The 15,460-nt window shown below is 28.5% G+C and overlaps 1 protein-coding gene across 1 annotated transcript; it reads left to right on the top strand.

The window, feature by feature from the left end:
• The first annotated feature begins 615 nt into the window (after nucleotides 1–615).
• On the top strand, nucleotides 616–1,419 carry LOC142529004 (NDR1/HIN1-like protein 1). Its single transcript, XM_075634350.1, has one exon. The coding sequence runs from the start codon at nucleotides 723–725 to the stop codon at nucleotides 1,353–1,355; it is 633 nt and encodes a 210-aa protein (XP_075490465.1). The 5' UTR covers nucleotides 616–722; the 3' UTR covers nucleotides 1,356–1,419.
• Nucleotides 1,420–15,460: the final 14,041 nt, after the last annotated feature.

Genomic DNA, 15,460 nt, shown 5'->3' with positions numbered 1-15,460 from the left:
AGACTTTATTCTCGAGGTTTCGCTTCAAACCCGAAAAAACAAAGATCGATGTAAATACGAGGATATAGATGATATTCGGAGATGAAAATAACAAACACGTCTTCGTCTTATTTCGTCCTATTATCCTCCCTAATCACACACCAGACATTTTCTTCTCTAAAATTTTGTCGCCTGCAATTGGTTTAAACTTTTTTTAACGAATTATGAACTTTTTTTTTTTGAAATAATGAATTATGAACTTGGTTCGTAGTTTAAACTTCTTTTAAAAAATAAGCACTTTTATATATAAACAAAAGGGTTTGGTGCAAATGATTTTTATATATAATATAAACAGACAATTAATTTTTTTTAGTACATGTGTATTTTATATATTAATAGGATAATTGTAAAGAATTTTGCTAAGTGTCTAAAACGAACACACCAAAAAATATTTAATTTCCCCCAAACAACCAAATTTACTTTCCTTTCGGTTCTTTTCTTTCCAAATTCTAAATGAGAGTATCTGTCCATTTTAAATTAAATGCGAGCCTACCGTTGCGCTGGCTGAACAAATCTATATAAATATACTTTATTATTATTATTATTATTATTATTATTATTATATATTATGTATACCTGATTTCATCTGATCTATAGTAAATAGTACACCCAAAATCCCAACCCCCAATCTACTTCACACGTAGTACTCTCCCACCGAACAGTGCTCCACCGACGAAGCCGCCATGTCGGACAAGGTCTGCAGCCACCACAAAAACAAGCGGCGCAATTCCCTGTTCCGGTGCTGCGCCTGCCTCCTCGTCTCCATCTTCCTCATCTTGCTCATAGTCCTACTCACCTGGGCCATCCTCAAGCCCAAGAAACCCCGATTCACCCTCCAAGACGCTACCATCTTCACACTCAACGTCTCCGCTCCCAACGTCATCTCCACCTCCGTGCAAGTCACCATCAATTCCCACAACCCCAACTCCAGGATAGGCATCTACTACGACAAGATGTACGTCTACGCCACCTACAGCAATCAGCAGATCACCTTCTTCACCGTGATCCCGCCGGTCTACCAAGGCCACAAGGACGTCAACGTCTGGTCGCCGTTTGTCTACGGGAGCAATGTCCCTTTTGCTCCGTACAACGGAATCGCACTCTCCCAGGTACAGAGCAACGGCGCCCCCATCGAGATGACGATCAAAATCGACGGCCGCTTGAAATGGAAAGTCGGGTCCTTTACAACGGGCCGGTATCATATCCACGTGGCCTGCCCCGTGAGTATTCTGCTTGGAAATAGCAAAAGCACGGGAATCATCGTCGGCAATGGAGTTAAATATCAGATTTCACAGCGCTGTAGCGTCAGTGTTTGATGACGCACAATTTATATTTATGTATAATCATAAAAGTGGAAAATAAAATTTACAAATTTTATTATTTCTGGTGTTATCATATGATTTTCTTCGTATATTTTGCACAAGAATTTAAATTTGCCAAAGTATAAAATTTGTATGAATGAAGATTTTTTTGAAATGTTTTATAAATTTATTTGATTGGTTCTCCGGAGATGTGAGATAGGTTAATTTTATTATTATAATAATTTGTCTGGAAAGAAAATGGACAAGCCACGTGACAAACAAATTATATTGTATTATAATAAGTTTAAAAAATCCTCTATATTTAAGAATCATAATTTCCTTTTTTTAATTAAAACAATTGTACAGGTGAAATTGGAATGGATTGTATACACACACCCGACTTCTTCTCTTGGTTTTTGTAATTTGTGTTGCATTTTGTGGAACTTTTTACTTATTTTATTATTGTTATTCTTGACTTAACACTTCAGCACATACATGTACCTAAGATCCTTGTAAACTATTTAAAGTGTTATCGATCGTGATATATTACACTCGCCCATGCTATAATAATAATAATAATAATATAATAATAATTTTTAGACTGAAATGTTTAAAATTTTACAGCAAAAATTTGTGTGAAACTGTCTCACGGATCGTATTTTGTTAGACGGATATCTTATTTGGGTCATCCATGTAAAAGTATCATTTTTTATGCTAAGAGTATTACTTTTCATTGTGAATATAGGTAGGATTGACCTGTTTCATAGATAAAGATTCGTGAAATCGTCTCATAAGAGACCTACTCAGATTTTACATGTTATTATTACAGTCTAAGCTGCTGAAACTAGGCCATATTAGTGTGTGTATATATGTAATAATTTTTAAAATTTTTACATTTTATTATTATAGGTTCTAATGGTCAACACTGGACTAAAAAAACAACAATTTTTTTTTTTGTTTAGGTTCAAAATTTTAATTGTTGATTGACGGTCTAACCTTCGTTACTGGGTTTTCTCTTCACGAATAACATATTTCGTATGCTTTTATGAATATTTATTCAAATTCATATTACTAATTACGGTTTCATTTTTCATATTCTCTGCAAAATCCATAATTTCACCAAATTTTATGTTCGTGTTTTCCCTTCAATATTCATCGATCATTCATTTTTTAAAAATTTGTGCCTTTTTTTGTAATCGAAATGAATTCATGCTTACTATAGAGTTTATATTTGTTTTTATCAAATTTTGTTTTATTTGCGAAGTTACGTACATACCATTCTTCGACATTTTTGACATTTTCCATCGATTAACAAGTACTTTTGATCGTGTATAGCTCGTGTTCGAACCCTACGAAAAGTTATTTTTTGTTGCCGATCACCTAATGCCTTTTTTTAACTGTTTTATTAATTTAATATATTGTTGTCTACACTTAACTAATTTATTGTTCTCTACGTTAAACCAATATTTGACTTCGGCCTTGATTTTCATGTTTTTGGAGGATGACAATATTTTAAATAATAATAAACAGACATTGCTTGGCTTATTAGTTTTTCTTACTGTTGAGAGATTTGTGACCTCAAAGATATGGATCATCTCAAACTTGAAATTTAGTGTCATATAAATTATAAGTCATAAGGTTGTTAGTTGAAAACAATAATAATTTCTAACAAAAGTAACATACAAATATTTTTTTTTTGAAAATGAAATTAGACCTGAAAAGTACTCTATGATTTTCTATTCTAACAAAAAATTATCACACATATATCACAGTACAATAGGATCCAAGATCAATATTTATATTTTGAATTTTCCTTCTTTAATAAAAATTTTATTAGTGTTTTCAAAACATAAGTTTTAATATTCATTTTGTGTAGTAATGTGTGTTGGAATGTTTGAGCTTAATAAATAGAAATTAAGTAAAAGAAAAGAAAAAAAAAACTCGACCGAACAAAAACATTCAAATGTATGTCTTAAAAGCTTTTTGGAAGTTTTCCAAACAGTAAGAGAGGAGCTTAGACGCCTAAATGGTGGGGGCGTCTTGGCACCATTTTTGCCTTTGAAATATCTAGGGGAGTTGGGATTGGAGGCGGTTAAGCGCCCACCTCCCCAGTTGCCCTGGAATTTCCAAGACAATTGGGGGATGTCCGCAAAATGGCATCTAACAGCATTGATAGACAGAAAGTTGTGAGTTTTCATAATATATTGCATCCAAATGACGCTTCTTGACGTTTTTCATCAGAATTTTGGATGAATAGACATCTCTTAGATGAAATAAATGTCCATAATGATTGAAATTTATAAATACATAATCAAATACAACAAGAAGATACTTTTGATCATTCAATTTTTATGCACATTTGTATTCATTTTGCTTTCTCTTTTTTTTCTTTTTTAAATGAGAGTATACTCCATTTTCTGGTTACTATTTTTATAATTTACAGTGTTGTTATTGTAAAAAGAGTTGTTGTATTTTGAGAAAGAATTGTAACAACCGAAGCACCTAGATGTGGCAAAATTCTTCTTATAACAGTGTTCAACATTTATCTCATCTCAAATTCGTGCAGATTTTTCATTGATATTCTCGAATTTCAAGATACACCACAAACAACAATGTGTCATCGCATATATTGCATGAAGTTGTGTATCATGTCGAGGGGCATGTAGGGAACTGCTTCAATTAATAGAAGATGGTGGGTTCAAATTTCACATGCAACCTGCAAATACTCTTTCTTTTATTATTATAATTTGAATAAATTGTCTCCACTCCTCCATCATGAATCTTCCACGATTACACACACACACACACATATATATAGCATGAAACCCATGTTAACTAAATAAATGCACTCGACAAGCTCTATGTGGCAAGATCACCCGAAAAATGTTGATAAGAAAAATCAAGCTCCTAAATATTGATCAAACGTTCATCTATTCTACACATTTAAACACATCAATTGTGGCATCTTCCTCGATATTTTTGATACATAGTCTCCTCGTGCACGGTATATACAAAACTCAATTATAGTAATAAAATTAGACATATTTTAATATATTTAGATGGCATGGAGCCAGGATCTCACGATGTTTCTAATTTTTAAAGCTGTTATTTATATAAACAATAATATTGTTGAGTTAAAAATTTATCGAGGCACATGTTAATTGTTATCAATAGATTAATGTATCAGATTTAATTTTAGATGCACATGATGTTAGAGTAAATGTCCTATAAGTGAACTGTTGGCTAGAAAATTGATTGACTTAGTTGTAATAAACAATCTTTATTTTAATATAATTCATTATTTCATGGTTTGTTATTTCTTTATCTATATGCACATGTGATCAATATAGATAAAGACATTGCTAATATTTTAATACAAAGGAATCGTAATTCGATGTTGAAACTCATTTGTAAACACTGTATAATCTAAATTCGTTCCTAGTCGATTCAACCACCTAAAACATGGATAAAAATCGCTTGAGCTCGAGACTAGTGTCTGTGATGTTGTGTACCGCGTTTCTTGGTAAGGACATAAAGATGTCCAAACATGCAGATGTGCAGTCATATGATGAATATACTGAACTACCTTCCCTCGCACTTTCCAAGTGGTTATCATTTATCGAAAGGATAAGTCCGTGGTTATGATTGTACACCATTAGTCCTTACGACCCGCGACAACACTGGGGCTCTATATGATAGGGTTGTGCTTTGACTCGTTTACCTACCCTAGGAGGGTCATCAGGTGGTGAGACTGAGTACAGTTGCGACACATGTAGGAGCCAGTGCATTATAGTCGGGAATTCACCGCTCACCTACGGGTGTGGATATCCTATGTGATCTGATGAAATAATAGTGCATGAAATCTCTGGTCAGAGTATGAGATGTACATTAGAGAAGGAGTTCTCCAATTGTACATGTGATGCCACTATTTATTCTCAAAGATGTGTCACATAGTTATCGAATTATTATGCAACCCTCGATGAACCAATAGTTGCAGATTCGATCGGGATATATGAGATGAATGGACTATACTGTACGTTAATCATAATCGACTGGTTCTTGCAGGCACTATCAGTGATATCTAGGGAATCATGAGGCGATGCTACTAGACGCTCTTACCATGATTCGATGGATTTAATCAGAAATATGATTTCTGACATTCTCATGATCAGTTGTTGATACATATAATTTGGAAAATTAGGGTAAGCCAGAATAAAAGATTATGTCCTGAATCACAATGAGTTGTGAATCCACGGCTAGTTGTATCCCTGAACCATTGAGGGTCACACAAGCATTGTATCATTTGTTCATGTTGAGAGAATAAATTTAAAAAATTGAATTTATATTATGATATAGTAAATTCAAGGAGTTAAATTTTTGATAATTAAATTTTGAGAAAATAAATTCAAGGAGTTGAATTTATGATATAGTAAATTCAAGAAGTTGAATTTATGAATTTATAAAATTTAGAGAAAATAAATTCAAGGAGTTGAATTTATAAAATTTGAGAATTTAATTTATTAAACTCAAAAGTTGAGTTTATTAAATATTAAATTTTGGAGGTGATAGATTCAAATAGTTGAATTTATAATTTAATATTAATATCAAATGTTGAATTATAATTGATTTAAATTAAATGAAATGGGTGTATGTATTATGAGCTTGTAGGAGTACAAAACCAACATACAAATTATTAAGGTTCTTAATTGGACTTTAAAAGATTAATTAATTAATTAAACTAGTTGGACTAGAGTAATTAATTGATTAAGCCTATTAAGTATTTGATTTAATTAATGAGTCCTAAGCTTTTATATATATATATATATATATATATATATATATATATATATATATATTAGGTTTGAGGTTTTTTTTCCACTCATACTTTTTGAAAACCAGCCTCCACATGACATGATTTTCGAAAATACCTCTCCAATTTTGCTCTCAAATTTCGGCCTCCATCAAAGTTATTTTGGTTGAGCCGTATCTCATTTTTTAATCTCCAACGTTAAAAGTTCTCCCAAATATTCTAGTGCTATTTGGAAGAGGAATAAATCTTCTAGTGTGAACTTTATAGAAGGATTGAAGAAAGGAGTTCTTGAAAAAGTTCGTAGGGAATTCGACAAAAGCTATATCCGCCAATACAAGATTAGTTGGAGTCAGTGAATTAATTCACTAAAGGTATATTACTAAACATCCCATGTATGTTTAATTATTAAAACCATACGAGTGCTCAAATATATCTTGAATGTCAAGATCTAAAATTTTTTAAAACTCCCGCTACGTTTTGAGCACGAGAAAATCGAGATCCAACAAATGATGATTCGGACAACGATATCCTCTCTCGATTACCTACAATTTTATTGTAGAACATTTGAGATTTTTGTTTAATTTGATATCCTTAAGTATTTATTTCTCCGCAACTCGTGTATTGCAAATTCGAACCTAACTATTTTGGAGTTTTCATTTGTTTTTATTTTTTTTACGAGATTATCACGTTATCGATTGGTCTATAAACTTGTTGGAAAATTTTCGTTATCAAATTATATTTGAGTTTAAGTTAAAATCTGTGTTATAGGATATATATAAAAAAAACCCACTGCAACCAAATTTCAACTGGTCAAATACGGTGCAATTTGTATGGGCTGACTCCATCGAGACGATTCAGTAATTTAGCTGAATGCGGGTTGGAGGAAGCCGAGCGTCTCAGTTAGATTTGCTTGATCGTGATCGAGTAAAGACAAAAATTTGTGTGAAATGATCTCACAGGTCGTATTTTGTGAGACATATCGTCTCACAAGAGACCTACTCTCGAATAAATACTCAATTTTGGGAAGTACTAGAGCTCAAGCCTAAGTACTCTGGGAGAAAAAAAATTTGGCTTACCAAATGTTTTTTTTTTTGCACATAATTTTTTCATAACATCATATTTGATTGATAAATTGCTAGCCCAAAGGCAGAAAAAAGCCCATAAAAGCGGGCCACTGAATTATGGATCTGTACGATGGGCCCATAATTTCTGTCCCTGTTTTTCCCCAAGGATGTATATCTTCTCTTTATCTTTCTCTCTTTTTTTTATACTAGGTAAAGACACGTGCGACGCACGTGAAAATACATTTATATTATCAATAATTGTTGTTAAAGAAATGAGATCAGAAGAGATTAATTTAGAAAAAATTATATATTAATGATTTCATGCTATATTAGTAGATAAAAAATAAGTAATGCTACATGTGCAACCAAATTTGTACAATAATTCTTACAATTCAAAAAAATCAATACAGAAATTTCATTTATCAAAATCTCTTGATAAATTAAATATAAAATCTCATTAGATAATAACAAAATCTCACGATATAATTGTTGTAAATATCGCAGTACGATATATTGGTTGTACCTTTAGCATCATCCGTAGGAAATTCAATGTAATATAATTTGTACTACATGTATTATAAAATGAGTGCAAAAATATTTGTTTAAAAATTTTATGTGTTATAAATCTAAGGATATTCTTGAATAGAAGGATTTCAAATCCATGGATTTCAATACATTCAAATGTATTTTTGTTATTTAGAGAAGTAACATCATAAACTTCAAATCCACTCATTTCATGTTTATATAATAGTATTTCATGTTAATTATGATATTTTTCAAGTCCACCCAATAATAATGTTATTTGAAATTTATTCTACTTTATATAAATAATAATATGTAAATAAGTCATGTGTAGATTTAAGATTTTATATATTGTTTCATTGTTAACAATAAAATTATAATTCTAATCAATAAATTTGAAATCAATTTATCCAAGCGCAATCTAAATAAATTAATAATTGTTGAAAAACATATTAGTAATAAATATTATAATTTTGTATAAATTAGACATTGGAGAAAATATAATATAAAATTGATATCACAATAGTTATTAAAATTAAATTTGAGAGAAGAAAAAAATATAATACATAACGTTGACCACTTATTTTACCACGTGTTATTGATTTATGAAAAATAAAAATATAATATAGATAATATATTCTAAACCTTGAATTAAATTATTGCGCCAAATGTTTTCTTCTTTTATATTTTCAATTTATATTGCTTTTCACGATTTTTTTTTGTCATCAGTTTTTTCTTCTCTGTGAAAAACAATATTCTCGTCATCTTCATTAGCAAATCTTTTGTGAAGAAATGTATATTATTCTCTATTTGATGCCTCTACAAATCTACACAAATTAAGTGTTTTGTAGAAAAAAAAGTTTGTTTCATCAAGCAAATAAAATCAAAGAATTTTGTTATTTCAGTATTATACAAAATATTTATTTTTTGTAAAAAATATTTTAACTTAATCTACAAGCAAATAAAATCAATGAATTTTGGTTATTTTATCTTCTAGACAACTGACAAAATATGATTTAATTAATATTTTATTATATTTATCAAAAAATGTTCAACTCTTAATAATATAACATATTTATGCAATATGTTATTTAAATACAAAAAACCAAAATTACGATAACATATTTTTTTTATATTTCATACTATATTATTGGAAGTATTAAATTTGTATATATTAATTTTTTTCTGAGAAACTTCTTGCATATATAACTCATTCAAAAGATTATAGATTTACAAAATAAAACAAATCATATTCAATTTAATATTTTGTAAAAAATATATGTTCACTTCATCTACATGCAAATAAAAACTAATAAATTTGACCTTTCTTATTATCAATCATAACTCATAAGGAGAAATATTGAGCAATAATGAATAATTTTTGTAAAAATTTATTCATAATAATTTTAAAAATTTACCTCCAAAGATATGTCATTTCAGATTACATAAATCTATAATTGATTTACTTATATCCATCCTTTATAAAAATACATCTTCGTCAATTGCAAAATCATCAAATAAGTAATTGTTATAGTTTCTGATCTTTATAAAGACGAAAAATAGTTAAAATTAGTAAAACTGTATGTGTTCAATCATATATTGTTAAATTTTAATAATAAACTAAGGCTTTGAAAAATATTAGTTGGATTTTTTTATAAAGAAAGATAGATAGAATAAATACTCACGAAATATTTATAAGGTCATCTTTCTTCTATATCCAATAATGCTTTGTATCATTTTTGTAAAATGTAATTAACCGTCGAACCTTCTTCGTAACACCAACCCACATGATTTAATTATTTGGATTCATTATTTTAATTCGTCGTTTTAAATTAATTATTCTCAATTAATGCTAAATAGAGGATATTTAATATCATGTCCATACACAAATTATGTTTTTTGTGGAAAAAATTCACTATATTTATAACCAAATAAAACAAAAGAAATTTGGTATTTCAATATTGTACAAACTAATTTTTTTGGGAAAAAATTATTTTCGCTTCATCTATAAACAAATAAAACCCATGATTTTTTGTATTTCAATATTCTCAAATTAATATTTTGCGAAAAAAAATATGTTCAATTCATATACAAGAAAATAAAAACCAAAGAATTTTGGAGTTTCAATCTTCTTGGCAACTTTATCCTTGGCCCTTGCGCGCCTAGCATACATAGATTGATAATCTTGACATCATCATAATAATTGATTTTACAAAAACTTGCCTCACCAAATTAAAGATAAGCTTCTTGCATATATAAAAGCATTCAAAAGATTATAAAGCTACAAAATAAAATAAATCACATTCAAACAAATATTTTTGTGAAAATCATTTGTTCACTTCATCTACAAGTAAATAAAAACCAAATAACTTTGACTTTGTCTATGGAGAAGTAGTGAGTATTGCTAATGAATAATTTTTATAAAAATTTATTTATCGTAATTTTAAAAATTTACATTCAAAGATATATCTTTTAATGTTATAAAAACTATAACTGATTTGTCAATATATATCTCTTATAAAAATAATCATTCGCTAATTGCAAGAATCTCTCATAAAATAATTGTTATAGTTTCTAGCCTTTAAAAAGAGGAAAATATAGTTAAAATTAATACAAATATATTATTCAATCTTATATCGTTAAATTTTCATAATAAACCAAGGCTTTGAACAATATTAGTTGACTTTCTTTTTGATAAAGAAATATAGATAAAATAAATATCAATGAAATATTTATTAGGATTATCTATATTTATATATGATAATTCTTGTATCATTTTGTAAATGTAATTAAATATCGAACCTTCTTCATGACACCAACCTTGTTAAAACAAAAACAAAATTAGTTTAATTATTTGGCTTCATTAGTTTAATTCTTCATTTTAAAATAATTAATCTTAATGAACGTAAAATAAAATATATTTAACATCATATCGTTATACAAATTAAGTTTTTGTGGAAAAAATATTTTCACTTTATTTACAAGAAAATAAAACAAAAGAATTTTGTTATTTTAATCTTCTACAAATTAACTTTTTTGTGAAAAATCTACAAATTAAGTTTTTTTGTGAAAAAATTCTTTTTCACTTCATCTATAAGCAAATAAAACCAATATATTTTGGTATTTCAATCTTTTCAAATTAATATTTTTTGTGAAAAAAGTTTGTTCAATTCATCTACAAGAAAATAACAATCAAAGAATTTTAAAGTTTCAGCTTTTTTGTCAACTTGATCATTATCTAACATAAATATAGTTTGACAATTTTATCCTTATCATAATAATTGATTTGACAAAAACATCCTCACTAAATTTTTCCTATATGTACAAACTAAGGACAAAGTTGACAATACACAATAGAAAAAATTTGACATTGATTCACACTTTTATAATATGTATAGATGTATAGATACTACTAAAAAAATATGATTATCTTAAAAACAATTATTATGAAAAAGTATTAATTATTACTAGGTCATTTACTATGTATTTTTTTAATATAAAATTTTCAAATTTAGAAAAAATTGTAGATAGTTTATAATATAATATAGTAGTAAGTTTAAGAATCAGTAATTTATGACATAATGAATTGTACATATCAAATTTAGTTTTTAAAAACGCTAATGAGATCGTTTTGTGAGACAAATATTTAACATGACTCGTTCTATGAAAATATTATTTTTTATGCAATATATAATATGGAGTGTGTCAACTCGTCTCACGGATTTTGAGACAGTCTAGCTATAGGCTTACTCTTATTTTTATTACAAACATGAGACCATTAATCATATCAAATTTATATGATATGAATTAGGATTCCGAAAGGGATAATACAAATTTCTTAGTCTAGTTACATATCATTGCTTTTGATAAGAGTTGTTTTTGACAAAACATAACTAAATATATATTTTTAAAAATATGACTTCAAGAGCTATGGCAAATTAAGAGAGTGTTTGAAAGAGAATTTTAGAAGCATTCACTGGATTCTAGTTGGACGAAAGTGTTTTGGGGTGTGTGTGAAAACCAGCTTCTGCAAGATTGAGATTCTTTTTTCTGCTTATATATTTTTTGTTAATGATTTAAAGTTACAATTCGACATTTGAATTCTTAAATTTTTTTTATCATATTCCACGATTACTCTCGATTTTTATAAATATTTTGAAGTTTTTTTTAAATGTTAAGTTGTATTTATATATGAGTTTTTAAGAGTTTTGAATGAATTTCATAAAATTCAAAGTCATATTTTATTACAAGCATTTTATATTTTAAAAATCATTTTTTTTATAAATTAAATTTCCAGATTTGATTTTTTTAAACATATTTTGTGCATTTATACAAAAATTTTCATTTGTTTTTATTTTTATCAAATCATATAAAATTTTCAACCATTCATATTATAAAAAGATAAATTCATTTTGATACAATATATTCAAATTTTAATAATGATTATATAAATACATTGTCGATGATGTGAGTACCAAAATTTAGATAATTTTAAAAAACAAATGTTACGTAGGTTAATGATTTTTAGGGAAAAAAGCTTGGAAGTAATTTTTCTCCACGTATTAGGTGTGAATCATATCATATGTTCCCACCATGCAACTTCTTATATATACTAACAAAAAAAAAATTTATAATTTCAACAATTGTTGATTTTTTTTTTTCAAAAGGCAAAGGCATTTAAAGGTACAAAAAGTTGTGTGGATTAAAGTTATCTTTTTTTAATTATAATCCACGAGGTGCCAAAAAAGGGTATAACTTTGTGTTAAAAGGGCTGTCCACTTTCTACAATTGTTGCAAATTTTAATGAGTAATCATGGAGTATCTTCCTTCCTACTTTTGAGGGAAAATTAGATTCCAAATGTCTTTAAATATATTAATTATTTAAAAATGGAATTATTCTTAGTAGGTTCTAACAATTAATTAAGTTCCCATTTCCAATATTCTACAAGTTAAAAGTTTAGTTAACCAACACAAAGATCAAGTCTATAATAATACATAAATACCCATACTCAATATTTTATTTTTTCCCTTCATTTAGTTTCTTGTTCCCTAATTTTGGAGCTAACTTGTAATTCGAATTACAATTTAACATCAGGACGAGTATGTGTTTAATTTAATACTCATATCCGACCTAATACTCGTTTGGTTAGATTTATAACCGCCCCACGCGAGGTGAGTTCGGGTATCCATTCTATCTGGACCGGATGCCATACTAACAAAGAAGAATTGGCTAGATGAAGTAGTGTGTTTTTCCTTACTGGAAATTGTTAAGATATCCTTTACATTAATATCCATTAATCTCCTAATATACAAGCTGAGATTACCACTTTCTTCTAAAGCCAAACGTCGACAAATTCCCTGCTTATGCTTAAATGTTATATTTAAGGGTCGCAATGTAATAATCTTTTGGCGATTCTAAAGTAATATAATATATGCTCATCTTTTTTTAAGGTTTAAAGATAGATTCTTTATTCTTGTTTTCCCTCGATAAACATTTTGTTTTTTATAAAAAAAATTTAATAAAAAAACCCGTTTCTCATTTGAACTCGAAGTCTCGTTCATCAACTTTATTATGCTTTTTCTAGAGATAGGAATGCCGAGTTTCGAAAATCAAAGGAAAAAAAAAGTGATTCTTTTGCAAAAACATATCACAACGAAGCATAAAAAGTAGTGCTTTCTTTTGTTATTTCTTAGGGACGATTTTGGATTTTTTTAATAAATATTTTATTTATAATCGATCCATTGATTTTAATTTATCTAACCCTTCTAAAGTAAAAAAAGTGATTTCTCCTTTCCACAACGGACATTTAAATTATGGGATTTTCATTCTTTAACTTTTTCAATAATCACGTAACATTACAATGAATTTAATAAGGAAATTTATCAATGAGTAACCTCATCTAATAAAAATACAAATATCGTGGAAATCCGTAGAGATATTGGCTAATAATTTGCATTTGGATTGAAGGATTAGAACCCGAGTGAGTATTTAAAAGAATTGTTTAAAATGACTCTAGATATATATGAAATCTACTACAATAATTAAAAAAAATAACTAGTTAAATATTTAAAATACATTGTAGAATGAAATTATCCAAATAAATTAATGAATATGTTAACATTAATTTGAAATCCTCAACTTCAAATACATCAATCCAAATACACCATCTTTATAAAATTTATCTAACCAATGTTAATGCAAATTTTCTAAAGTGGAAATTCAACGAAAAACTTCTATTTTTCTGACCAGATATATAGAACAAACTGCTAGTTGAAACTTACAATAATTTACTATCTAAATGACATTTTTGCTTTCCCGGTCACCTCGTTAAAAAATAAAAGAGAAAGCAACTTATTTTCCACCTTTAACTTACTTTTTATTTTACGTATTTTTGTTTTAATCACTTTCTTCTAAACTAGCTAGACCCCTTTCTCGGATTCCCATTGCTTCCAGGAAAAGAGTTAAAGATCACTAGCCTTTATTTGATAACCAAATTAAATCTGAACTCCTATGCTCATTTTGGTGGTTGATTAGTACTCTTGATTGCAATTTCGGGAATTCATCATTTGTCTACGAGTGAAGATATACTATATGATCTGATGAGTTAATATTGCAAGAAATCTCTGGCCAGAGTAATACATGTGCATTTCGGAAAGTTGTTTTCTCATATGCACATACAATATCACTATTATTACTCAAGATATATCGCATCGTTGTTGAATTCATTTGCAACTCTTGATATATCAATGGTTACAGATTCGATCAAAATATATTAGTTGAAGAGGACCGTACTATACACTAAACCATAACTTAAGGTTCATGCATGCACAATCAGTGATACCTAGGGGATCATGGGTGATGCTACAAGACGTTCTTACCACGATCCGATGAGTGTAATCAGACTTGAGTTATGACATTCTTGATCAAGTTGTTGATGAAAATAATGAGACTAATTAGGGTAAGCCCTTATACAAACAAATGATATTCTGAATCACATGAAATTGTGAACCCACAACTAGGGGTGTCAATCGGGTGGGTTGGGTCGGGTTTCGGGTCAACCTGCGAAATTTTTTTTATTTTTTTTTTCAATCCGAACCCAACCCGAACCCGAAGTAACCCGAAAACCCCCAACCCGAACACAAACCCGTATAACCCGACTCAACCCGTCTAACCCGCCTAACCCGAACTTTTATTTATTTTTTTTAAAAAAAATTAATGAAAAAAATAAAAAATAATAATAATATTTTAATTTAAACACATAATAACAAAATTTTCGATTTAAATTTGAAAATTTAATCGTAGAAAATTAAAAGTATATTTACTAAATCAAATAAAAAATTGTTAAAAAAATAAAAATATGCAAAATAAATATTAAATGATGAAAATTTATCATATAAATATACAATAAATTTTGTTCAAGTATACAATATATAAAAATATAGGTAATATTTTCAAAAAAAAAAAGTTCGCGGGTCAACCCACGACCCAACCCGACCCAACCCGAAACCCGTCTAACATGGCATTAACCTGAATCAACCCAACCCGAACCCAACCCCAACCCGAAAAACCTCAACCCGAACCTGATTTTTTTCGTGTTGGGTCGTGTCGGGTTGACGGATCGTGTCGCATTTTGACACCCCTACCCACAACTAACTGTATCCATGAGACATTGAGAATTACACAAGTATTAGATTCTGTGTTCCCGTTGAGATAATCAAGTTCA

This window comes from Primulina tabacum, chromosome 16, assembly GCF_025594145.1.
Source record: "Primulina tabacum isolate GXHZ01 chromosome 16, ASM2559414v2, whole genome shotgun sequence".
Classification (NCBI taxonomy): Eukaryota; Viridiplantae; Streptophyta; class Magnoliopsida; order Lamiales; family Gesneriaceae; genus Primulina; species Primulina tabacum.
The sequence above is the reverse complement of the archived record's forward strand: the minus strand, read 5'-3'. Positions and strand labels throughout refer to the sequence as shown.